This window comes from Tetrahymena thermophila (assembly GCF_000189635.1).
Source record: "Tetrahymena thermophila SB210 genomic scaffold scf_8254470, whole genome shotgun sequence".
Classification (NCBI taxonomy): Eukaryota; Ciliophora; class Oligohymenophorea; order Hymenostomatida; family Tetrahymenidae; genus Tetrahymena; species Tetrahymena thermophila.
The window spans coordinates 1,182,490-1,210,000 of NW_002476246.1; the positions used below are offsets into that span (position 1 = coordinate 1,182,490).

Consider the following 27,511-nt stretch of genomic DNA (forward strand, 5'->3'; position numbering starts at 1 on the left):
ACTTGAAGAAAGAATTTATGTAAATAATTGCAGTTAATTTGTTTAAATCTGTGTTATAAATATTTTACTCAACTTTAAAATAATAGATTGGACTTTTTTATTTTCTTGTCTTATTTTCTGTCCACTTATTTCTACGATTTGCGATATTTAGAGTATTTTTTAGAGCTGAGAATATTCAGAGTCATTAAAACTTATAAGCAATTATTTCAGAAATTTGATTAGGAATCAAAACACAATATATTTAGAAGAATATCATTATTAGTTTTGATAGTTCTAACATTTATTAACATACAAGGATCCATTTTCATTTTATTGGGATTTTAAGATCAAAAATAATTATAAATGAAGCTGAAAATAGACAACGGTACAGCTTTATCTAGGTATGTAGCTGCAATTTACTGGTCTACTATCACAATGACAACAATTGGATATGGTGATATTGTACCAATCACTGATCTAGAAAGGATTTACGTCTCTATTGTTACACTTATATCTTGTGGCATATTTGGTTATTCCATAAGTTAAATATAAGAAATAGTAGGGGAAATTTAAAGAAAATCTGAAACCTTTAATAAAAAAATGCTAGTAAACCTTTAATTAATATTTTACTTTACACAAATTTTGAGATCATTTATTTATTTGAAGGCACTAAATAAGCTAATGAATTCAAGGTAACTGAATAAAAAGATAATGTATCAAGTTATTAAATACTACGAGTACCTATACAAAGAATCCGATGGCAACCTTGAAGAAGAAGGACTCAATATGATAGAGAATTTACCTGTATCAATGAGAGATAGCATTAAATTTGAAATGAATCACAAATACTTGTATTCTCAAAAGATATTTTCATTAAATTTTACAAAACCTTTTCTAAATGAGCTCTCTATGAAGATTAAGTAATTAAAAATTGGTCCAGAAACCGATTTATATTAACTAGGTGAATTTGATAAGAGACTCTTCTTTGTGTAAAAAGGTTCAATTGCACTGTATATTAAACAAAGTCATAACTAAAAGGAGTATTCAATTTTAAATGTAAAAATTTTTTTATTATTTTAATTGTTTATTTGACATTTATTACCATCACTGTTATAATTTTTATCTATTAAGTTTAAATTTATTTTTTTTTAGAAACAAATTTCTATTCATTATTGACTTTTATCTAAATTACAAATTTTTTTATATTATTTATAGTAAATATATTTATTTTAGCTGTTTACTCATTTTTGAATTACGAAATATGAATTAGCTGTCTTGCTAACTCATGTTATCAATACTGAAAACGATTTTTAACCTTTAAATAAAATAATCAAAATAACTTACTCAAAGAATAATTATATAAATAAATTAATAAATAAATAGATATATAAAGAATTCTTAATTTAGCTTTACCTCCCAAAAAAAAATTTATTAACTTATTTATATTTTATTATTAGAAGGGAAGCATGTTTGGAGAAATAGAATTCTTTAGTCAGAGCGGAAGAATGTTTGGAGCAAAGTCATAAGGGGTTGTATCTCTTTTATATTTAGAGTTTGAAGACTTCTATTAAATACTTTAGTAGCACTAAAAAGACTTTGTAAATAGTTTGATTGATTTGATAAATTAATTTAAATTAATCATTAAAATAAATCATTTTTTTAAAAAAACATGATCAATTTATAAATTTTGACAAAAATAAAAAAATTATAAATTTATTTGTTTTAAAAATCAATTTTAATAAAAAATATTTTATTTTTAGACAATATATTATTAAAAAAATAGGAGAGCTATAGTTTGATCAAAGATCAATTAAGAATGAATCAAAATTATTAATTTTTAAACAAATAATGTGAAAGCTGTGGAAAATATAATCATCTTTTTTATAATTGCAATTAATTATAATATATGCCAAATATTTAAAAGATATTTTATAAACAGAATCTTTAAGTTTTTTAGGAACGATATAAAGTCTTCAAAAGGAAAAAACAAAGAAGCTAAAATGCTTTTTAATCTTAAATAAGCTCAGGATTAAAAATAAAAAAAATGCTCATCGAAAAATTTTAAAATGGATAAATTTGTTTAGATGATTCTTCTATTTTTCTTTCTGAATAGAGCGAAGAAAAGGAGTAAGCTTATTGTGTGAATTTAATAATATTTTTTTAATTTAAAAATTAATTTAAAATAGATTGTAAAAAGTAAATTCAGCTACAATTGTAAGGGAAAAGTAAAAATCTTTTCAGAATGAAATTGTTTTATGTGAATAACCCTCTCTAAATAAACGATAGAAATCTAATTCATTTAAAAGAGAAGTTTCGAAAGGGAATAAAAATGTAGACTTTTAGCATTAAGTAATTCTTAGCTAATATTAAGAAGAAATGAAACCAATAAGCTAGATTAAATTAAGCTTATTATAGTAAGAAAATATTATCAATAACTAATAAAATCACTAAGTTGCTTAAAGTAAAATAGAAAGTGTTGAAGTTAATCATAATTAATTAAAAATAGAAAACTCACTTCATTAAAGTAGAGATGAATCTATTAACTAAGAAATTTAGAGTATAAATAAGAATAAATTTTCAAGACTTTAGAATGAATTTCATATCCTTCCATCAGATATTTAAGATTAAAGCTATGATAAATATATTAATTTATTGTTTTACCACTTTGATATATTTAAGAATTATTCAATTTACTTCCCTCATAACAATTTGAGATATGTATTATTCGAATATAGAAAAGAACAACTTAAAATTATTAAAAAAAAAGTAGTTAAAAATAATAAATCACAAATCACCAATAAAACTAAGATAAAAAAAGATAAAAATTAAAGTTAACCTACTCCTTAATTTGATTAATCTTTAATAAGTAAAAATTGATCAAAAATAAGCTTTTTATGTTTTTAAATAAATATATCAAATAAAGTCTATATTGTTTGACATATATTTAGTATACTATTAACATATATTAAATAAAATTAATTAACATCAAATCTTTTTCTGCAATTATCAATACTGTAAGTTTTTAAATTTTATGAGTTATAATTTTTAGAAGAAACAATAAAATCAATTGAACCAAAAAAATATTAGATATACTTGTGTTTTTTTAAAAAAGGAAAAACTCTCCTCAAATATTTTCAAATTAAAAAAATGAATTGTAAAATAAAGAGGAATAATTTTACTTCAATATGTTAAAAAAAGATATTTTAATCAAATAAGAAAATTGTTCTTTATTCAACTTTTTCTTCATATGTTGAAAGATTAATCCAGCCCCATTTAAGAAAAATATAATAATTTTTTAATTTATAATGAATTGATATTATTTAAGCATCTTATTACTCAGACAATTATTTTAAAATTACCTATATCAAAATTAAATATTTATAAATGCTATTCTTTTATAAATAAATAATAAATATAATATGAGAATAAAAATAAAATATTCTTTAATTACAGTATGATCAATTTAAAAAAAAGGTTTGTCTAAATAATATATTTTTGTAAAAAAGACAAAAATTTATTTTGCATTTCATATTTAAAAATACAGCTTTGATAAAAATGTATGAACAATATTACTTTGCAATTATACTTATTATATTAATCATGTATTTGGATTGATAAGGGTTTCTAATAATCTTACAAAAAAATTGTAATTATTAAGAGATTTATCAAATATCAAATAATTTTTTAATATCATCATTATTTTTTATCAAAAGCATTAAAAAAGTGCTATTATCATTTCTTAATTAATTAGTTTTATTTATACGATGAGTGTAAAAAAGGGAGTTGATTTAAGAAGAGATCTTCTTAAATAGAATGATATGAAAAATTTTAGCGAGTAAAAGTTGGCTGAAAATGATGTTAATATTTCTTTTTCAGCTGATATTAAGGCAACAACTTTTTAAGTTGATGAAAATTATTCTAAATAAATTGAAAACGAACTTGATGGTAGCAAAAATATATTTTTTCAGCTTGATGGAAACTAAAATTTTAACGAATAGCCTTCAAGTAGGTCTTTTGCTGTAAAAAAATAAATTATGTTCAAGAGCAGTTCAGTTAGGATAGATGAATTAGGAGGAGAAAAGCTTGATTCAGACTCTATTGCTTAGAACAAATAAAATAATACAATAGTAAGTCTTAAGGATGGAACTTCTACTTCTATTAAAAATAAAAACATACCTTCAAAAGAGAATATTTAAAGCTAATAGATTAGGTTAAGTAATTTAGCAAATACAATAAATGAATTTAAGAAAAAGAAGCGAATGTTTCAAAGCAAATCATTTTTAGACAAGCCTTCTGAAATAGAGTAAGAAAATGAAAAACTTGAACAAAGCCAAAATCAATAAGAAAAGCAAAGGCCTCTTAATTTTTTATTCTTTAAATAGACAAACATAATCAAACGATTTATTTCAAATTTGCAATCCAAAGCAAGGTCATTTATTTTCAAAAGATTGTCCTAGCACCAATTTAATTTAATAGGTGATAAGAGCTCTGACTACATCTCCTACCAAGAGATGAATCTCATCATCAAGCATGTAATAATTGAATCTATCAATCAGCATTTTGCAAAATTATTATTATTTAAACTTAAAAATGCAAATAAAAACATCCTTATTTTTGACAAAAACAGGAATAAAAGTAGATGAAAAAGTTCGATTTACTGAAAATCTGTAATTTTAATTGACATTTTTCTTGACTCTAACAAAGTTTTTAATATAAAAAAGTATTACGCATATATTTAGATAAATCTGAAAAACTAGTAATATCGCCAGTAATATATTATTTAATTATGAGTAAATTATTATCAATCGCAAAGTTAATTGCTTGCTTCTACTAAAATAATTAATGTATAAACTTGATTTAACAAAAACAAAATGAATCAACTCAAGAAATAAAAATTTTTGCAAACAAATTTATCATACTAAATAACAAATAAAGTTAATTAAATAATTTTAATTTTGTTACCATAACTAAACATTCAATAAAAAAATATTTTGTCTAAAATGTTATTGATTTTAATTTGTTTAATTAATTAATTATCAAGGACTCAATGTTTTGCTTAATTTGGGATATAATTAATGTATTAATATGGATTTCTATAATATTTTATGTTCCTTTCAGAGTTAACTTTGGACATGAAACAAAACATGAATCAGCTTTTTCATCATATGTAATTCTATTTTTTATAGCTGAAACTTTGATCAACTTTAATAAAGTACTAAATTTTTAGTTATCCAGTTATTTTTTATCAAATTTTATATTTTAAATTTAGGCGTCATTTAAAAGAGGCAGAATTATCACATCTCGTGAGTTTATAATAAGAAAATACTTCAAAAAAGAATGTGTGTAATAGTTTATTTTAATTAAATAGACTACTTTAAATTATTATAAATCCTTTATAAATATTTTAGATTTGATTTCTTCATTTTAGTTTGCTACATCATATCAATATAAAATATTCGATTAATATATTTCGAGTATGCACTTGAACTTAGACTTTTAAGAGTACTTAAAACATACAAAGAACTCTTTTAAAAACTTGACCAAGAAGCTAAACATACTATTTTTTATAGGATATCTTAGCTAATTTTAATTATTCTATGCTTTATTAATCTCCAAGGATCAATATTTGTACTGTTGGGAATCTCTGAAGGTATCGATCCAATAAAGTATTAACCAGATCTGAATATCAACTTTTAAAGATATGTTGCTGGCCTATACTGGTCTACTATAACTATGACTACGATCGGATATGGTGATATAATTCCTAATTCAACAACTGAAAGGATATATGTATCTTTTGTTAGTTTAATTTCATGTGGAATCTTTGGCTATTCTATAAGCTAAATAGGAGGAATTGTTATGGAAATGTAAAACAAGTCAGATCTTTTCAATAAAAAAATGAAAGTAGTTTTACTTATTTTCTATTTTTATAAATAAATAATTAATATTGTCCATTTCATAATTTCCACCCCCCTTTTCATTAGAATAAAAGAAATAAATGAGTTTTATTTCAACTTTTAATTTAAAGGGGGTGGATATTATGGCATTGATGGTTTAATAATTTAAATTAAAAAATATTTAGGCATTAAATAAATTGATGGTATAAAGGTAGATGAGCAAAAATATTATGCAATAAGTTATAAGATACTATGAATACTTACATAAATCAGAAGAGAATAATTTTGAAGACTAAGGTCTTTAAATGATTGAAAAACTTCCGAAATCAATGAGAGAAAATATTACTTAGGAAATGTATAGCAAGTTAATTAATTCCCACAAGGTTTTCTCTCTAAACTTTTCTAAGTAATTTTTAGATAAATTATCAATAAAAATAAAATCCATGAAACTGGGACCTGAAACCAATCTCTATAGATAAGACGAATTAGACTAAAAAATTTATTTTATTAGTAAAGGATCAATGATGCTTTATTTTCAACAAAATTAAGTCGAAAGAGAATGCAAGATCTTAACAGTATAAACGATATTTTTTCTTTTTTGATGTCATTTTTATTTTACAAAAAAGAAAGGAGATATGATTGGTGAAATAGAGTTTTTTGGACAAACATCAAGAAAATTTGGAGTTAAATCCTAAACTGAAGTTTAGTTACTTTTCATAGAATTCGAAGATTTTTATCAAACTCTTTAGCTCTTTGAAAAAGATTTTGTAATTTTTTTATTTAAATTAAATAAAGAATAATTAGAGTTATTTTTAAATCTTTAGGAAAGCTACAGTCAAATTAAAGATAAATTTAATTTAGAAGGTAATTTAAAATCTTTAAGTAGGGAGTGCGAAAGTTGTGGAAAATTTAATCACTTATTTTTCGATTGCTTTTCTTTAAAATATTTTCCAAATCTAATCCATATCAAGCATAATTTAAATGTATCTTAAGAAAGGCTTAAAGAATTCTCTCGGAAAAACAAAAAAACTGTCAATGCCTTGCATAATATCAATAAATCAGGAATTCAATATATTGATTAAATTACTCATACTGAAAACTAAATAGATGAAAAACTACTTAATAGCTATGATTCGCTTACACAAGGTAATACTTAAAATAATGAAAATGACTAGATACACTCTCCTTCAATTAAAAATCATGCGATTAAGTAATATTTAAATTATTTTGTTTAACAATTTTTTGTTTATCAATTAAAAAATTAATTTAAATTCTTTTTTTATTTTTACAAATATAAATTTATTGTTAAAAATACATTTTATCTTTTAAACATTTTTTCCAAAATAACAATTTTTATTATGAAAAACAATAAATTATTCTAATAAATTAATAGTGATTCTTGTGAGAATTTAAGAGAAAAATAAAAATCAATATCTAAATCAAATTCTTCAGTTTACAGATCAAAATAAAATTTAATGATATCTATTCAAAAAGGTATTATAGATTAGTATATAACATAAAAACTTGAATCAAGAACTATTGAAAGTAACAGAATGATAAATAATGATCTGGAGAGAGGTAAAACAAATATAGAAAGCAACACCTCTCCTGAATAAATAATCAAAAGTTTGTACCCGTCTGCATAACGAATAAAATTTTAAACATAAACTCTTAATGAAATAGCAAGTCCAACACAGTTTGGTCTAGACAAAGACCAGAAACAAGATTAAAGATCGAGTTCATATGTGAATGCTTCTAATTATTTTTGGGATATTGAATTTGAAAAATCAAAAATATATTCAATATATTTTCCTCATAACAACTAAGAATAAGTACTACAAGAATACAAAAAATATTAACTTAAGATTTAAAGTAAAAACAAGAAAAAAAAATATAAAACAAAGACTCCTTCTAGAAAGAAAACTCCTAAAGCAAGGGCTTCCAAATTAAATAATAAACAAACAAGTTTTGAGAAATTACTAGTATGAAATATTCAAAGCTGAATTCTATTTAATCCTTCAAATATTAAATTAAATTAATCTTTTGAACTATTTAATACAATTAAAATTCAACTAATTTTAAAATAGCTCCTTTTTAATTGGAATATTTAAATATCTTTTGGTGTATTTATTTTATTTTTACTAAAAATTTGTTTTTATTTAAAAACCTAATTCAATTTTTAAAAACTTTAATACCATAAATCCTCATTAATTCTCAAACCCCCCACTACCAAAAATCTCATACACCTAAACCAATATATAGCTAATAATTTTTTGATATGTTGTAAATTTTTGAAAAAATAACAAATAAATTACATTTTAATATTTAAATAAAGATTTTATTTAATTTTTATTTAAAAATGCTAATATTTTTATATATGAAGTTAAGTATTTTTATAAAACAAATCTAAATATTTTGAAATTATAAAGGATGTAATATTAGTTTAGTATTTTAAATTACCTATTTAATAATACAGATAGTACTTAGGATCAGGAGTATTTTTGGTAATATAAAACTAATTATTATTTACAGTACTTGTCACTTAAAATTAGTTAATTAATTTAAATTTTCAAAAATCTTTTAAGTATTATTTAATTCATATTTTCTAAATTAGCTTGTTTCTATTGTACAATAGAACTTAGATATTTAAATAATATTGCTAAAAACTTTGTTGATTTGTTAAATTAAAGTTAAAAAGAGATAAAAAAATATTTTTCAAAAGCAATTGAATGAGTTCTTTTTGTTTTAGAAATGTTTATTTATTTAATAAAATGACTAATTTTAATAATTTACAAAATGAAAAAATATCATGTTCAAATAATTCAAAACATAGAAGTTGTCTATTCTTATTAGATATTTCTTATACATATTTATATTATTTAGGTATGACAAAATGAAATACATAAAATATAAAGCTGAGTTTATGAATATCATCTTTTGTTTGATAAGAAAATTATGAATATTAGGTTTACTTTAATTTCGGTAGAATTAGTATTGTAGAGATTTATACAATTTTTAGCATTTACAATGCATCTTTATAGTATTGAAGGTTGAATAATTAGTTTTAATTCAAAATCATTAAAAAATTTTTACACTTATTTAATAGCAAAAATTCGTTTGAATTAAAAAGATAAAGCTTTTCTATCTATTTTCATGAGTATCTATTATCTTTAAGATTAGTTAAGCGAAAGGAAGAACTTAGATAGTAATTCATTTTCAACAAATTAGAATTACAATGAAGCAAATAGTTAATTTAATAATTCTTTAAGAGATGGAGGATTAAAGCGTCGACATTTGCTGGACTTGAATCCAATGGAAGAGATAAATAATAGATGTGATGATTATAGTGATATAAATAGATCTTAAACAATAGAAAATGTTCTAGCAGCAAGTTTTATTAATAGCAATAACGTGAATAACAACTCTCATATAAATATAAAATCAAATGTGAATATAAATTTAGATTAATTTAAAAATGGATAAAATGAGTTATATGGTCACCTTGAGCCTTCGAAATTAATGTTTACGTCTTGGCAGAAATCGCCTTAAGACACTAATTGCTACCAGTCCTAATATTTATAGCCAGCAAACTAAAAAGTAGAAGAAGCGCAGTAGTTGGCTCATATTAAATCAGGGGAACATGTGCCTAGTTTGAATATAGACACACGGTTAAAATCCATGGATACATTTCTGCCTCATTCAAGGTCTGATGCTATAGAAATTGAAAGACAAAATATAAGATCTTCCAAACTGGAGATTTAAAATACAAATAATCATCTCGATATGAAAAGTGAGGAGAGAAAGTCTAATGTGATAAGAGTTGTTGGGAGTAAATAGCATTTAACATCGAACTCAAAATTAAATATCGATCTAAGACAGGAATAGAGAAGAAAATCAAAAAAAAATATATAATATTTTATGCTTTTCAAGAGAACAAATTTAGTGAACAAGTTTGTAAATAATATAAAGAATAAGGCATCTGGTTATATATTTCGAAGATTCAAAAGCAGACAATTTGAAATTTTAGAAGATCTTTCAACTGATTTTTAATATTATGAAAATAAAGGTCTCATTCTTCCAACAGTACTACATATTTTATTAATATTAATGGCATTAAAAATTTGATATCATAAGATTCACACAATATTTATCTATTTTTTTGTTACTCTAAGATTGAATTTATTATAAGTCAGCAAAACAAAAAAATAAATTAAAGTGGTAGATATTTATAATTTTTTACATTAGATCAAATCAACCACTATTACATACATACAGTTGTTATAATATTGTATCATAATATTTTTTAAAATAATATAAAAAAGATACTCACTATACATCAGTCAATGTTGATTCCGATCAGAAGTAAGATAACTAACTATTAAATAAATATCATTATTTATGATAATCTTAATTATAAAAATAAAAGATGCAATAAACAGTTTCTTAGACTCATCTACTTTCATCATCCAGCCTGTAAGCATGAATTCATTTTTATTTTAAACAGTGCTATAGAAAGAAAGCTTGTGTTTATTAAGCTATTTTTATAAAATTAGGAATCTATAGTAACTGTAATATGGGAAATCTTTGCCATCATAGCATATTTGATGCTGATTATAATATTACCGATCGACAATAATTTTGATTTGAAAGCTTTGGAGAAATATCAATTCATCCACTAAATTCCTTTAATTATAATTCCTATCGAAATTCTTCTCAAATTAAGCACTGTAAGTTCTGTTTTTATAAATTTTTAAAAAATTAATATTTATATACCTTCAAAATGTAATCTGCTCTTCTATACATATTTTTTGGAAAAATTTCAAATATACTAGATTTATCTTTACATTTTACTCATTAAAGAATATAAATCGGATACTAAATAATATTTCCTTAATATTTAAATAGGCAGTATATAAAAGAGGAATGATCATGGAAAACAGAAGACAAATCTTTAAAAAGTTCTTTAAAAATGATGCAAAGTAAATTTTAAATTATTTGAATTTTTTATGAAATAATTAAAAAATTATCATAAATTGTTTCCTTTTCATAAATTAATGAAAGATTTGTCAATAATATCTTTCTATTTTAATACTTATGATGAGTCTTAATTGTGTTAATTAAAGACAAATATTTCATAACATCAGCAACTTAAAATTAATAAATATATCAATTAATTTAAAACAGGTTTGACTTAACTACACTTTTGATTTACACAATATCGCAGTTTGGTAGTCAATTTAACTTTCTTGAATATGTCATTACAATAAAAATTATCCAAGTTATTGCATCATTCAAAAACTTGGTTCATAAATTTGATAGGGAAATGAAATATTCTGTTTTGGCAAAAATAGTAACATTGATCATCGTTATATTAACATTTTCACACACACAAGCGACCATATTTGTTAGGATAGGACTATATGAAAGGGATTAAAAATTAAATTCTTGGATTGATCTGCTACAATCTAATCCAACAGACACTTAAATTTATATCTCTAGCATCTATTGGTCAATAATTACTATGGCTACGATTGGCTATGGAGATTTACATCCAGTCACAGACAGTAAGCTAAAATTTTAAATAGTTTTTCGATAATTAGTAAAGATATTTTAATGAAATAGTTGAGATGATCTATGTTTCTATTATATCGCTCATTTCAAGTGGCATATTTGGATATTCTCTCAACCAAATAGGATAAATTGTTGATTCTTTTGAAAAGAAGTCAGAAGAGTTTAACAGAGACATGCAGGTAGCACTAAAAATTAATCCATATTCTTGCATTTTAAATTTTTTTTGGAATTTAGATACTGAATAAGTAGATGAATCAAAGAAACTTAAACAGTAAGCTGCAGCACAAAGTAAGAAAATATTTTGAATATCTGCATAAAGAAGATTAAATAGATGATGATAAAGGCAATTAAATGATATCGAATTTGCCAACTTCTATGAAATAAAATATATTGTTTGATATTAACCATAAAATCCTGTATGCTCAAAAAGCTTTTTCTTTAAATTTTTCAAAGTAATTTTTGAATCTTCTAGCCTTAGAAATGAAAACTCTTAAATTGGGACCAGAAGTAGATCTTTTTACAAATAGTGAAACCGATGATAGGTGCTACTTTATCTTAAAAGGTTAAGTTGAAGTATACATAAACCTAAGTAACAGACAAAAAACATGCTACATCTTAAAAGTAAATTCATATTTAAAAAACATTAGTGTATTATATTGATATGATATTTATTTTTTTAAAAAAGAAAGGAGATATGTTTGGAGAGATAGAATTTCTTTGTTAACAATAGAGAATAAAATGCGCCAAAACTCTTAATGTTGTTACGCTGCTCTATATTGATTATAAGGATTTCATCAGATGCATCAAGAACTTTGATTAAGATTTTGTAATTGTTATTATTTTACATTTATTTATTAGATGATAGTAAAAATTTCTGGTGTAATCAGCTCTCTTTTTTATTTTGTCTAATTAAACTCATCATTTAAAGCTTATTTTAATTATGAATTTTATTTTTACAGGAGAAATACTCAATGATCAAAGATAAAGCCAGACTTTACAATAACTTAGAAGGTTTGGATAGAAAATGCTTAAGTTGCAAAAAATTTAATCACTAGTTTGTGAGTTGTCCATAGCTTTAGTATTGGCCTAATATGGACAAGCTAATACATGAATGCAACAAATCATACTTTCAAGAAAGATCTAATGAAATTGTAAGAAAAGAAAAGAATAAAATAAATGCTATTAAAGAATAGCGCTAAGTAAGCGGGTATATTAATAGGATATACTTCAGAAATGGTGAAGAAGAAGAGGATTATGATAATGATGAAACAGGTAATAATAATGATAGAAATGATGAAACCCTCTCTTATAGCAAGTAGTAAATAGATAATTGTGCTCCTTAATACAAGTTCACATAAGCATAAACAATAAACTAAACAGAAGATTATTTGACAGAAGAAGCTTAATTGTCAAGTACAAATATTCAAATTCCAAAGTAATTTTAGATTTATCATAGGATATTTAATTATTAAGTTATTTATATCTTTATCAGTACTAATTAGCAACAAAGTTTTGTCATGAATAGAAATAAAAGTGTTAGTATTTTAGAAAATGACATACTTAAACGAGCTAACTCAAGGAAATTTTCAAAAAAACTTTCAATCAAGAAGGATAAGAAAAAAAATACATTGATACTTTTAGGAAATATGCAATACGATGAAGAAGCTCTATCTCCCTCGAAAAGAATTAAAATTAATTTAGATAGCTCATAAATTGATATTCTAGCTGCTGGTCTAAATCAATCATTTAATTTATAACCCACTATTAATTCCTTAACTCATATAAATACAGCTAGCATACAATAGCAAAATAACACTCTTTAAAACATACCGCTACCATCTACTTAGGTAGCAAATTAAAGCCTTTTTTCATAACAAAATTAAAAATAATAACAATAAAATTCGTCGTTTAATTAACCTTAAAACATAAATTCTATTTAGCTAATTCCTTAGTATAAAATTTAAAATAATAATGGGAGTAACTAAGACAATAACACAAATATTTTGATGCCCTAAATCGATTTAGATATCTATAAAACATTCTCAAAAATAGAAGGAAACCATACGAACAGTAGAAACACAAAAACACTCTATGAAGGGAATATTTATGGCCATAGTGAACGACAAATTAATTTTGGACCATAGTCATTTGATTTAATGAAAATTTACAAAATATATTTTCCACATAACAATGTAAACTTAGTTATTAAGAGATACTAAACTTTCATGAAGCAAACTAGTTCTATGTATTAAACATAAAATAATAAAAGGAAAAAACTTCATAGATACTGAAGTACTTAAACAAACAAACAATAATATTTAACTAAATAATACTTTAACAAAAAAATTATTATTTCAATTATAAAAATCATAAATTAGATAAAACAAATAAATTAATTAATTAAGCATTCATATAAATAATTATTTAATAAAATTAATTCATCTAAATTTAGGTATTAACTCTAAATAATAAATAATTATAATTTAATAAATGTATAATTTTTGTTAATTTATATTAAGTTTTCCACTAAATTTTCAATATCATAATTTTCCCTACTTGTCTACTTATTTGATCGATCTCCTTTTTTTAATTAATTGTTGTTGCTTAAATAATGAAATTTTTTATTTTAAATCAAGTTTTAATAAATTAAAAATTATTTAAAATTTAATGTATTTATTACAATTAGTCTCACTTTAGTTTTTTAATAATAATTTAAGCTTTAAGAATTTGAATTAGAAATAAGAGAAAAATTATTAAAATTTAAAACTTATATTTCTTAAAGGGTAGGCAGGTATATATGTATCTATCTATATGATATTTTGATCCTTTTTATTTATAGATAAGATAATAAATACCAAAAAAACTCTTTAGAAAAATAATATTTGTTTGCACATTTAACTCAAATAAATATTTTATTCTTTATTTTTTATAAGAAAAAACATATTAACTGCTTAAAAATTAAAAAAATAGATAGACAGACAAAGTATTTTGTATTGAAATAGTAGTTAATTCAAAATAAAATATATTTCTTATGATTCAATAAATCACATTTTATTTTTGATTTTCAAGTTAAATTGAATAGAATTCAATTTTACTAAATTAAATTGAGTAGAATAAATTTTGATTTACAGATAAATTAATTTAAAAGCCTATAAAGAACAAAAGTAAAGCTAAATTGAATGTAAAATATTTTTTATTTTCAGATTCGATAAACAAAATTCCATGTCTCTATTATAAAAAGATAAATTTAAAATTCTAATGTCAATAGTACTAATGCAAACAAACTTGATTCAAGATTAAGAAATTAAACATTTATTAAAATTCCTATAAATTTTGAAAGGAATTCATTTTTTCTTTTTTAGATTCTGTTTTATATTCTTTTACAAACTCTTTTAATCAAAACTTTCCTTATATTAATATTTCAAATTTTAATATTATATATAAATCATTTGCTTATAGCTATTTTTCTTTTACAAAAATATAAAGGCAATCTATGATAATAAAAAGTGTTATTTGATTTCATCTGGTCATATCATTTAATATAAATTATAAAAATACCTAAATAAATATTTGAAAATTAAATAAAATGAAAGCAAGATTTATATTGATCTCATTGATATCTCTTTTGAGTATTGCTTCTCTCTACTTAATTTCATCTAACCCTGCTAATTAATATCAAAATTTATAGAAAACACCAAAGTGTTTCAGTTTTGATGGCTAATTAATTCCAGATCCTCCCACTTTCGAACACCCTGAAGTTGAAGTTGGCTTTTTTGCTTAAAATAGGTGCAGTTAAAGTATGAGATTTAAGTTTATTTCATCTAAAGTATAAGAAGAAACAGTTTGCCTTAAATAATATGAAGATGATCTTATTCATATGTTTTTTGATAATAACGTAAGTGTTGTTGAAGAAAGATGTTGAGCTATTAACTCAAACATGATATGATTTATATAAAAAAATATAATATTATTATATATAAATAAAGTTTAATGATTTAAATACAATTCTAATGTTTGTTTAAATTAAATTATTATTAAATCATATATTTTTGTTGTAAAATATACTTTAATTTCACACTCAAGCAAATTCATAATAAATAACAATTCTAATTATTTTACCTAAACAAACACCAAGTTTTGGTTGATTCTTTCATCTATTTTCATTTATTTATTTATCATTTATAATAAAAAATTATTTCTGAATAAACTAAATAAAAATCAAATCATATGAGAAAGTACAATCAAAAGTTTTATAGATTATCATAAACATCTGAGTATAAAATTATATTTTTCAGACTTTAAATTTTTTTCATCAGCTTCAATTTATTAGTGATGAGAAAATTGTTTAAAATTATTTGCTGTTTAAAATTAGCTAAAATTAAAAATTTATTTTAGAAAATATTACGCTTTGTGAAATTCAGGAGGAAAAAAAAGTGCATAAAATTTGCATGTATAACAGTATTAATTATGTAAATATCGCAAAAAATTTAATAAAGTCTGATTTTTTATAAATTATTATGATAAAATAAAATTTTTATAAAAAATTTGTAATTAAATTTTAGATTAATTTATGTAAACTATTTTAAATAGATAGAACCTATGTAAAAATTAAATATATAAATTAAATCAGATTTTAACATAAATGCATTTATAAAAAAGTATATTTACTGTTTAAATTTATTAGTAAATGGTTTTTTCTATAACCTTACTATAAAAAATAATAAATAAAATATTATTTAAATTTATATATACAATTGAATTATTTTTGTTTATTTTTTTAACTCACACTAGCATATCTATTTCAGCTTTTACTGATTTTGTCATAGATATATTTGGCATATTAAAATACTTTTGTGTAGAGATTTTAAGAAAAATTAGAATCAATCCATTAAGTGGATCTAGATTGGCATATTTCCCATTAATTAAAATCATTTTTAAATTTGATTCCTAGACATAAAAGTACCATACAGGTCATTATCAAGTTGTTGATTTATTGTGATTGCTAATTTAAAATTTTTTTCTTAATTGCAATAAAATGTTCTTTAGTAAAACCAATAAGATTTAATATGACTTCGCTGTATTTCCAGAATCCCTAATCCTGAAAATTTTTCAACAGAGTTTGCAAGATATTGGAAGAACTAATAAAAAGTAATAAAATATTAATAATTAAATTAAAATAAAATTTAAATTGATTACTTAATTGTATTTTAGAGCACTTAATTAAGCTTCTTATCATTCTTTTCTTTGAGTTTATCTTCTTTTGAGCCTCTTAAAGAGATGATTTCCATCTGAATTTCATTAGTTTTAATAGGATTATCTACTTTTTAGCTTTAATATTTCACTATTTAAGGGATTTTCTTTGCAAGTTAGAATTGCTACTATTTTTAAATTGGCTTTTAGTTAGATGCTTATATTTCTTTTATACTTGAATCGCTAGATAAATTCAACGAAGCATCAAGAGTTGAAAATACTTCGCTAGAAAATTGTGAATGAATGTGATTTCTAGTAGAAACTCTCTTTAAATATTCATAAGTAGATTTTTCATTACTTTCAAGTAACTTTATCAAACCAGCTGCCGCTATATCATTGCTTTCTAGCATATTTTTTGAATTATCTTTTTCTTGATTAGGGTAGGTTATTTTTACTTTGTACTGCTACTTCATTCTCCAATCAAAAAATCTTAAGAAGCCCGAGAAGGTCTCAACATTTTTGTCCAAAACAATAAATTGCTAGAAAATTTAGTTAAAATTTAAGCTAAATTCATTCTTTTACTGCTCTTCAAGCTTATTTATAGGTAGCGAAGAGCACTCTATGCCTTATTTATTGGCTTCAATAAAAAAATCTGAGTGCTTTTTTAAATATTACAAGCTAATTATTGGAAAGTCTTCTAAATTGCTTCTTGTAAAAAATTTATCTTTAGAGAGAGATTACTTTATTTTTTCTTATTCGCTTGACTCTTTTCCCTGATAAAATACAATCATATCTAAAGTGCCAGAGAATCCTTGCTGATTGGAATTTTCTAGTTGTGAGCTATCTTTAGGATTATTGCTTGGTTATTGAGTATTTTAATTTCTATTTTAATAAGGGTGAATGCTTTTTATGCTTTCTTAAAACTTTTTTAAATGGCTAATTGACTCATCGAAATCATTCCACAGGCCTTGAGTAATTAAAAAAAGAATTTTTGGAATACTTAACTTATTTGTTGAATTTTAGAACTCCTATAAGAAAGACTTAAGATCTGATTTCTCTTTTTTCCATTAAATTTGAGGGCAGATTTAATTTTTAATAACAAAATGTTCTTCAATTGTGTTTTATTTTAGTATTTAGCTTATTTATTTCCAGCCATTGCCTTCAAGGTATGAGAAACTTATGTAATGAGTTTGCTTTTACTGCTAATTTTCATCCTCTTATAAAGCATTTTATTTAATCACAGTACTTTCAAGCTTTTACAAAGCTTAATTTATTAAATACTTCATTTAAATAGTGTCAAATTACATCTAAGATGAGCTTGTATCAACTACTATGCAAAATTCAATACTTTCCAAAGCAAAGTCTGTGTTGCTTTGCTTTTCTTGGTTTGGCAGAAGCTTGCTTTCTTTGAGACACTTACGAAAATTCTACTCAACATTGAAAGGTGGTAAATAATCAATCATAATAATTTTTTGATTATTTTTCTCTTTTCCAATAGAAAATTAAGGGATCCCAATTTTCTTGTGTCTATAAAATAAAATTAAATCTTCCATAACGCTCTGGTTTGTCTAAGAAATTGAGGCGCTTTTCTTTGAGCTATGAAATAAAATGCTTGTTAAGGCTTTGCTTTGGACTTTGATATAATCAATCTGAGATGTAGTATTGAGATAAATATTTAAATTGTAGTTCTTAACACCTTCTAAAATTTCTTTAGAAAAAGCTCTAATAATAATATAATACATGCAACTAAATTTGGCAAGCACCTATCCAATCTGAGAAAAGCTTACCACTATTTCCTCTTACTCGCTTTTAATATAGTCAATTGTTGCTGAAACATTAATAACTTTATAGTCTTAATACTTAGCAAATAAAGGATCTTAAAAATTAAGCACATTTTGCTTTGGGTTTTTATTTTCTTCTAACTTAGATTTTAAAATTTTATTCTCAAATTGAATTTATAATTTTTTTCTATTAGGATTATCTTTGTACAAAACATAAAATGAGTCTTCGTAGTCAAATTTTTAAATTACATCTGATCTAAGAACACAATTATGCACACTTTACTTGATTGTTAGCTCTTTCATTTTCATTTTCTCATTTTTTTTGTTGACCAAAGTGATCAAGTGATCTTCCACAAGCATCATTTTTGAAAAATTGATTAAAATATTAGTTTATTATTAAAATTATATTGAATTATAATTTTTTCCAAAATATTTAAACCCAATAAATAAAAAATTTAGGAATTAATAAATTGCTAATATTTTGTTTGCCTTTTAGTTAATTAATTAATTATGTATCTAATCTCGATAATAAAAAACAACTTATATATAAATTTATAAAAACTACATTTAATTTAATTTAATTTATTTATTAATTAATTAAATATAAAAATTTTTCTTACAAAGGAAGTTTGCAATCTATATATAACTTAAGGAGATAAATAGATAATTTTTATGGAGAGTGATTAAAAAAAGACAATTAAGCTAACTAAAATAACAATAATACAAACATTTATAAGTTAAACTGATTATGAATTACTTTGATAATAATAAAAATTACTATAGAATCTTAAAAATAAATTGCTTATCATAAAGAATACAGCTAAAAACTGAAATTAAAAAATAGTCCAAATTATGAATAAACTGTTAAAAAATAAATATAAATTTTGCACTTAAATCACTTTTTCAACTATTAATTTTTTATAAAATTATATTAAAAGGGAAAATTAGATTTTTTTTAATTTTATGTGGTGAATAGCTTCTAATATTTATTAATTTTAAAAATATGTAAATTATATATATCTTGACTAGTAATTCAAGCAATATTTCCTAAAAATTAAGATTCTTTAGCAAAATACAATTATTTAATCAATAAATGAAAATTCATAAATTTGTTTGTTTAGATAAATTGAGTAGATAGATATATAGATATCTTAATAAAAAGTTAATATATTTAAGTAGATTTGTATAATTCTTGTCATTTTATTTTAAAAGCATTCTCATCACTTTTTAATATAAAATAAAATGTTTAATTTACTGCTCATTTCTTTATCCATCAATAATTAAAAATTAGTAAATAGAAATTTTTAAAATAAAAACTACCACTCTTTTTATTAGGTTAAACAAACTTTAAATACTAATTTATTTTATATCTTGACTTGTAAAAAAAAGATAAGTTTTTCATAAATTTTAAATTTGACTATAAATTATTTCAAAATAAAAGCTAAATCAATTTTTTTAGTTTCTCTCTTTATTTTCATAAATATTTATAAAATAAAAATAAAAAAAATAATTATTTGTAAGTTAATAAACTCATCTTTAAATATTATATCCTATCAAGAAATTTTATTACAAAATTATCATATTTTTATTAGAAAATTAATACTTTGAAAATAGTTGTTAAGTTATTTTAAAATTAATTTTATAATTTTGAATAAGTCTAACTTATCTAATCGTTAAATTTATTTAGTTTTAAAATTATTCTTTTAATAATAAAAAATTAAATTTTTTAGACAGACTGTTTTAAAAGATAAATGATTGTTTTGGAAAAAAAATAAATATTTACTTAAAATTCATAGATATAAGTATTTGAATTGATATATGTGTTTACTTTATATTCATTTTACTAAAAATAGATGAAAAATAAGTTGATATTAATTAAAAGTAATCAATAAATTTGAGCCATTGATTAAATTAAAAGAATCTTCTTTATATTCGCTAAATGTTACTAAAATAAAAATTATTTAGGCAAATGTAAAAAAGTCATACTAAAAAAGATCAAATTAATTATTTAAGATGATTCTGTTTGTTATCAAATTAAAAATTTACAAAAAATAAACCGCAGTTTATTGACAAGTTAATATTTCCTTATTACTTAAATTTTGTTTTAAAAATCAGAATTGATCTTTTTCTTTTTTAAATTTTGTTCTATAAAAAAATATTAAAATTGAAGATTTTTATTATTTATGGAAAATTAGAGCTAATTGATAATGTTGAATAAAAATGCTTGAAATTTTATAGAAATAGTCCTAAATAGTGTAATTTGATATTGTTCCAACAATAACCAATTAGCAAAAAAATAGGAAAAATAAATATAAACAGATATTTATTTTTGAAGACTCCTAATCAATTTTTTAAAATTTGAATGGATTTTTTTTGTTTTGCTTTACTTAATTTATGATTAAATAACAAAATTATTAAAAAGTTAGAAGACTTATTATTCAGTGTAAACCTGAATCATATCTAGTTAAAATATCTAATAATTTCATAAAAAATATATCTTTGAGTGTTCCAAAATACTTGCTTGTTAATTCATTCATTTATACATATATATTTAATTTGATAATTTAGGTAATACTTTAAAGAATTTTGATTATTCAAATCTATTAAAAAAGTTAAGTTCTATTAAAAAGTTAGTAAAACAGAAAGAAAGAAATCAAGCAAGCAAACAAATTTTATGAATCATATTCTTTCTAATTAGTTTGAAGATTTAAATAGTTCCAGCTAGCATTAGCAACTAGCACAGTCTTCACTAACACTTCGTGAAGGCGAGAGCCGTCGCAGAGATTTATTATAAAATAACCCTCTGGAAGACTTGAACTTTAAACACACTGATTCAAGCGAAGTTAACAGGTCTTTTGTTTTAGAAAATATCATAATTAGCAAGTATTAAAAGGATAGATTAGAGAATAAAGTGAATATAGATGCAGAGAAAGATTTAGAAAAGCAAGAAATTTGTTGCATCGAACATGAATAGAGCTACTCTACACACAATAAAACGAAACAAAGTTGCATTAATGATAATATCCACTTTTAGCCTGATAAAATTAACAATAATGTGATCTTTCTTGATTAGGTTAGCATGAGAAATAATGAGTCTGATATAAATCATATAGATTTTTCAAAATAGCACATGAGTAAAAGCTTCACAAAAAGAAACTCTTCGAAATTAAATTTAATATCTCACAAAAACTTAAATTAAGCTGAATTGAATGTTTCAGAATAATAGATGAACGAATAAAAAGGTAGTTTTAGGCATAATAATGTAAGTAATATAAATAACACTACTAATTTAGCAGTAACTCCTATCGATGATCCAAATCCTGTTAGGCTAAGTAAAACATTCTTCTGGTTTTAACGCACTCAATTTGTGAAGAAATTTGTTGAACTGATGAAATATAAATCTACTCGTTTTTTATTTAAAAACTTGGGTGAAAATCAATTTGAAATGCTTGGCGACTAAAGTACTAATCTCATGTATTTTATAAAGAAAGGATTGCTATCAAATTAGGTAGCTTTATTTATTTAATTATTATAATAATTTACAGTGTTTTTAAATACTAATCGATTTTGTAAGTAATTTCATATATAAACAAACCACCTACACAATTAAGTAAGCAAATAATAAATTAAGTAACTAAGTAAGTTAATAAGTAAGAAATCAAACAAAAAAGTAAACAAAAAAAGAAACAACAAAATAGTAGAATAAATTTTAAACAAATTGAATTCACTTATTTATTTGTTCTCATCTTTGAATTTTATCTAATTTTTATTTTTTATATAGGAAATGTATAGATAATCTTTGGCCACTAAATTTTTGCATAGTAAATACACTATTTCATTAAATTATAATTGATAATTTTACTAAATGAGCTGAATTAAATCATTTATTTTTAAATTTATGATCTAATATTTGATTAGAATATTTCAAAAATAATTAATAAATAAATAAATATAGATAGATGATACTAATCTACAATTTAAATTATGAATTTTTTATTATCCCTTAGATTATCAAGTGTTATAATATTTTTAAAAATTATAATAAATCTTGAAATTTTAGAAATTTAGAACAATTCTAATATCTATTTTATACTGCATTCTAAATAATAATCTTGCTATTAAGGATGGATTTAATTTTGAAAATGTTTTAACAATTCTTAATCTTAAATGGAGCTTATCACATTTATTCTTAATTCAATATTATTTTGTTAAACATAAATTATTATTAATTTTAGTTAAAAGAATAGAAATTATTTTTTGGAAAAAAATATTAATAATTTTAAGCAATCAATAATTTTGTTTGCTTTGAAACATAAAATAATATTTTTTTTCAATAAATATATTCAAAATTATGCTTAAAAAGCAATGTATAATTTTTATATCATTTATATTTTAATATTTATTAACAGTTTTAAGAAAATTCTACTACTCAGAATCTTTCATCATATAGCCAGTATGTAATTAATTATCATTAAAATTTAAAAAATAAGTAAAGCTTTAACATAAACTAGGAATCTCTTATAGCTCTAGTTATTGAAATAGTTTCTATTATAATCAATTTATTGTTTATATTCTTGATTCCAATCGATGTATCTTTCAACAATAGCATAGATCATTTTTCCTTTAATCTAAAGAATATCCCTTTGTTCATTATTCCGTTAGAAATATTCATTAAGTTAAATACTGTAAAATTAATAAATTAAATTTAGTTTTTAATTTTCTTATTTAACATATTATTTAGGCTGTTTATAAAAGAGGATTGATCATTTAATCAAGAGCAGAGATATATAAAAAATTTATTAGAAGCTAGTCAAAGTAAATAAATAAATAAAAAATATAGTCTTGATAATTGATCAGTTTTTTTATATTAAATATCAAGGATAGAGATAATTATTTTCATAGTTTATGCATTATCATTTGTCAAGGAGGATAAAACTAATTTCTTATAATACGTGATAGCTTTTAAGATATTTTTTGTGATCACAACACTTAAAAGCATATTTAGAAAATAAGATCATGGAATGCAGCATCCAATTATGCTAAAAATTATAACTCTCATTTTGATCATTCTAACTTTCTCTCATACCCAAGCAATGATATTTGCAAAAATAGGATTTTCACAGTCAAATGGATGGATTCAGCAAATATTGGGTAATACTAATGATAATATAACCATATATATAAGTAGCATTTACTGGTCAATAATAACTATGGCAACTGTAGGTTATGGAGACATCCACCCAGTAACAAAAAGTAAATCAATAAATAAATAATTTTTAATAGAGTTGCTTGATACTTAATTTTTTATATCAATTGGTATGGATATTTAAAAAATAGAATATCAAGGTTATATTTATTGAAAAATTCAATTTTATATACTCTAAATAAAAATAATAATAATTATTGATTAATATCGATCGATCGATATATATTTAGTTATAGGAATAAAAGTATACCAATATTTAAAATTATCTTCCATTTAATCTAAATCAATAACTAGAAACATAAATATATATGGTAATCAAATATATATTTTTATAACCACCTTAATTAATTTTCTATTACTTGTTTTATTATTAAGTAATAAATTTTATTGGTTGATGTAGAGTAAAATTTAATCTCTTTTTTCAACTAATATGCTTACTTTTATTTATATTGAATAATTTAATTAACATATATATTTAAAAATATTAGTTGAAATGATTTATGTATCAATTGTAAGCTTGATTTCTTGTGGAGTTTACGGTTATGGACTAAATTCTATTGGCAAAATATTATCTGACATATAAATAAAAGAAGAGAATTTTAATAAAAAAATGAAGGTAAATTATATTTGTATTAAATATATGCATTAATTTGATTATTAGCATAATTTAATTAATATTAATGTTAGATTTTAAACTACTCAATGAATTAAAGGAATCTAGATAAACAATTACAATACACAGTTAGAAAATATTTTGAGTATTTAAACAAAGAAGAATAAGCTGATGACGAGTTTGCAAATCAGATGATTAATACGTTGCCCTTATCCATGAAGGAAAGAATCCTCTTTGATGCGAACCATAAAATTCTTTATTCTTAAAAGCTATTTTATTTAAATTTTAGTAAATAATTCTTAGATAGACTTTCTTTGGAAATGAAAACCATGAAATTAGGACCAGAGATAGACCTATTTGATCTTACCAAAGACAATAATATGAGAGTTTATTTTATATTAAAAGGAAATGTTGAAGTCAGCATTTGTTCTAAAATTGTCAAAAAAAAGCCTACCATTTTAAGAGTAATAAATACAATATATTTTTAAATAATCTAATAAATATTTAGAAAAATAAATCAATCAATTTAGTTTTTAAATAAAAAACAATAAATATTAATAAAATATAAACTTGATTTTCAGTTTCAATTACAAAAACAGTGTCTTTTAATGAAAAACTAGGGAAAGGATAATAAAAATATAAAAATAAAACTTCAAAAATAACTACATTAAATTATTTTTTATAGTTCAGATATGCAATTAATAAACTATACTAAAATTGAAAAAAAAAAAGATTTAAAATAATTTAATCAGTTACTTAAAAGCAATTATAATATCTAATACTAATTTAAATAAATATTGTATCAAATAATTTAAGAAAATTAAATATTTTATAAGATCTCATTTTAATTTCTTTCTTTAAACCTTCTCATTTCTTTTAAAAATTTTATAAATCATCTAAATAAATAAATAAATAAATCCTCATTAATTATAAAAATGTAAATTTTCATAAATTAATTTAATTTATTATTTGTAAAAAGAAAGGAGATATGATAGGCATTATAGAATTCCTTACACAGCATAGGAAAAACAAAGGAATGGCTAAAACATCTAATGTTGTTACCTTGCTTTACATTGAATTTAGTGATTTTTATGACTGTATTAAATAATTTCCTAACGATTTTGTAAATATAAATTAATTAATTATTTTGGTTGAAAAAATATTTGTTTAATTTAAAAAAGGAATAGTTTTGCATGATTAGAGACAAAATCAGTATTTATAATAATTACAATGGGTTGGATTAAAAATGTCAGGTGTGCAACAAATACTCTCACATCATAAAAGATTGCCCTTTCCTGAACTTTCAACCAAATTATGAAAAATTAATACATCAAGCAAATAGCTCAGTTAACTAAGAAAGAACTGAAAACATTTAAAGAAAAAAATTTAAATGCAATGTTTTCAATCAAATTTAGAGTATTTAGGCTCACTCAAAAAAGATACAAAGCTTCAATATTATCTAAGAATATTATGAAGAGATGGGAATTGCAGATGAAGGAAAGGAATAGTAAGTTGACAAAGAAAAAAAATCTACTCTACTGTTAAATAATGTTTTCGGAACTTTTGTGAGCTAAAAACATTCAACATTTAAGCATGTGGATTGGGATTAGCTAGAAAATTCTCCTACCTAAACTAAATTAACTTAAGTGTAACTTGCTAAATAATATTTTTTGTATAACTAAATTAATATTTTATATTAATATGTCAAAAGATAACTCTCAAGAGGAGGATCAAAGAAGGTTTCTATTTCAAATAAAGAGTCAGAGTCTTACAAAAGAGAGAATTCAAGAACTAAATCAAGAAAATACGCTCAATTTAATCCTTAGGTTTAATCATAATAACAACAATAACAATATCTATTGAATGCAATAATTACACCTAATTCTGGATTTTACCCTAATAACTAACAAATATTTTTTCCTAATCCCATAGTTTCAAATATATAAAATACAATTATTCAATAACCTTTAGCGAACAGCCTCAATATTTTTAATTAGCATTAAGGAAAATCTTCATCATCGAATTTGAACAATAATTTAGAAATTGAACAAGAAACTAAAAACTTGCAATAAAAATCTTTATTGGATATTCAGTTCATAGAAACTGCAAATATATTTCCTTCTACTTCATCTACTCTTCCTTAAGGCTAGCAATAAATAGTAATCAACAACCAAAATCCTAATAACAGCTTTGGCAGTAATACTTATAACAACAACAATAATTAATCTCCCTTTTACCATAGATCTGTGAGTAAAGAATATCCAATTTAAAGTTTTTCTAATGCGGTTTCCAATTAACAATAACAAAGCACAATGGCTAATTCATATCAGTAAATGTAAAGGTCTTAATTTAATTTAAATAATAATTTTTTCAATAATAACAATTAACCTGTTGGTATGATGATGTCTAACAACATATCTTCAGAGCTTGAATCAAGCAAAATTTATCAAAATAATGAACCATTAGTAGTTCCAACTTTTACGAAAAACACTTATTCTAACCACGAAACTATGGTAGGCTACTAATTCTAGCAATTAACAGACTATATAAACTTTGAAGAATTAGACACTTACAAAAATTATAAAGTTTACTTTCCTCATAATAATATTTCAAAAATATTAAAAAAACTAAATCTGAATATAAAATCCAAGCAAACTTTTAAGACATCTAGAATAAGAAGAATAAAAAAAAAGAAATGAATTAGTAAAAAAAACAATCAATCAAATAAATAAATAAACAAACAAAAGATTTTTAAAAATTATTAATAATAATTATTTTTATATTGTTAAAAACTTTTAAAATATTAACCAAAGCAAACAATCATTCATTTTTCAATTCTTTTAAAATTAAATTATTTATTTATTCATAAATTATTTTATGAAAATAATGATAATCAAAATTGTTTTTATTTATTTGTGATCAAGTTCATTAAATTTAGTATTTTAAGCAATTACTAAAAATGTGAATATAATTTCAATAAGTTACTTATTATTTTTAAAATTACTATTATAAAAGGATAAATACTACTCATTGTTTTGTTTTCATAATCAATTTAGAATTCTTTCTAAAGTAAAAACAATTAGTGCTTGAAAAAATAAAAATTATATGCATTTAATAAATAAATACTAAAATGGATATTTTTAATAAAATTATTAGTATTCACTAATATTATAATATATTTAATGGAATAATTTATCTTCATTAATTAATTTTGGATTTTTTCTAGACTTAAAATATCAAGCTCGTAATTAATTAATTACCATAGTTTCTCAAT

At 21.9% G+C, this 27,511-nt stretch overlaps 8 protein-coding genes across 8 annotated transcripts; 7 read left to right on the top strand and 1 right to left on the bottom strand. All coding sequences in view use genetic code 6, as the record gives it.

Moving 5' to 3' along the window:
• Positions 1-342: 342 nt before the first annotated feature.
• TTHERM_001338479 (cyclic nucleotide-binding domain protein) lies at positions 343-1,230 on the top strand (the record flags this gene model as incomplete). The annotated part of the gene is made up of 3 exons (XM_012799460.1): positions 343-585; positions 646-1,035; positions 1,195-1,230. The coding sequence occupies 3 exons, from the start codon at positions 343-345 to the stop codon at positions 1,228-1,230; spliced, it is 669 nt and encodes a 222-aa protein (XP_012654914.1).
• A 565-nt stretch (positions 1,231-1,795) lies between these two features.
• On the top strand, positions 1,796-2,856 carry TTHERM_01338480 (cyclic nucleotide-binding domain protein, putative; the record flags this gene model as incomplete). The annotated part of the gene is made up of 2 exons (XM_001029707.4): positions 1,796-2,106; positions 2,166-2,856. The coding sequence occupies 2 exons, from the start codon at positions 1,796-1,798 to the stop codon at positions 2,854-2,856; spliced, it is 1,002 nt and encodes a 333-aa protein (XP_001029707.4).
• Positions 2,857-3,534: 678 nt separating this feature from the next.
• TTHERM_01338490 (transmembrane protein, putative) lies at positions 3,535-4,622 on the top strand (the record flags this gene model as incomplete). The annotated part of the gene is made up of 2 exons (XM_001029708.2): positions 3,535-3,581; positions 3,638-4,622. The coding sequence occupies 2 exons, from the start codon at positions 3,535-3,537 to the stop codon at positions 4,620-4,622; spliced, it is 1,032 nt and encodes a 343-aa protein (XP_001029708.2).
• A 694-nt stretch (positions 4,623-5,316) lies between these two features.
• Positions 5,317-7,864, top strand: TTHERM_01338500 (cyclic nucleotide-binding domain protein; the record flags this gene model as incomplete). Its single annotated transcript, XM_001029709.2, has 5 exons — positions 5,317-5,883; positions 6,062-6,451; positions 6,503-6,643; positions 6,701-7,086; positions 7,270-7,864. The coding sequence occupies 5 exons, from the start codon at positions 5,317-5,319 to the stop codon at positions 7,862-7,864; spliced, it is 2,079 nt and encodes a 692-aa protein (XP_001029709.2).
• Positions 7,865-9,029: 1,165 nt separating this feature from the next.
• TTHERM_01338520 (zinc knuckle protein) lies at positions 9,030-13,738 on the top strand (the record flags this gene model as incomplete). The annotated part of the gene is made up of 10 exons (XM_001029711.2): positions 9,030-9,959; positions 10,199-10,238; positions 10,303-10,349; positions 10,430-10,603; positions 10,782-10,855; positions 11,061-11,440; positions 11,499-11,626; positions 11,682-12,068; positions 12,133-12,273; positions 12,407-13,738. 10 exons carry the CDS (start codon positions 9,030-9,032, stop codon positions 13,736-13,738), a joined length of 3,633 nt encoding a protein of 1,210 aa, XP_001029711.2.
• Positions 13,739-15,033: 1,295 nt separating this feature from the next.
• On the top strand, positions 15,034-15,369 carry TTHERM_01338530 (transmembrane protein, putative; the record flags this gene model as incomplete). The annotated part of the gene is made up of 1 exon (XM_001029712.1): positions 15,034-15,369. The coding sequence occupies one exon, from the start codon at positions 15,034-15,036 to the stop codon at positions 15,367-15,369; it is 336 nt and encodes a 111-aa protein (XP_001029712.1).
• Positions 15,370-16,248: 879 nt separating this feature from the next.
• On the bottom strand, positions 16,249-18,781 carry TTHERM_01338540 (hypothetical protein; the record flags this gene model as incomplete). Its single annotated transcript, XM_001029713.3, has 2 exons — positions 16,249-16,585; positions 16,644-18,781. 2 exons carry the CDS (start codon positions 18,779-18,781, stop codon positions 16,249-16,251), a joined length of 2,475 nt encoding a protein of 824 aa, XP_001029713.1.
• A 2,311-nt stretch (positions 18,782-21,092) lies between these two features.
• Positions 21,093-26,936, top strand: TTHERM_01338570 (cyclic nucleotide-binding domain protein; the record flags this gene model as incomplete). Its single annotated transcript, XM_001029716.2, has 11 exons — positions 21,093-21,926; positions 22,200-22,239; positions 22,828-22,871; positions 22,930-23,103; positions 23,160-23,233; positions 23,298-23,671; positions 24,113-24,240; positions 24,312-24,701; positions 25,217-25,360; positions 25,419-25,885; positions 25,949-26,936. The coding sequence occupies 11 exons, from the start codon at positions 21,093-21,095 to the stop codon at positions 26,934-26,936; spliced, it is 3,657 nt and encodes a 1,218-aa protein (XP_001029716.2).
• Between the last annotated feature and the right edge of the window lie 575 nt (positions 26,937-27,511).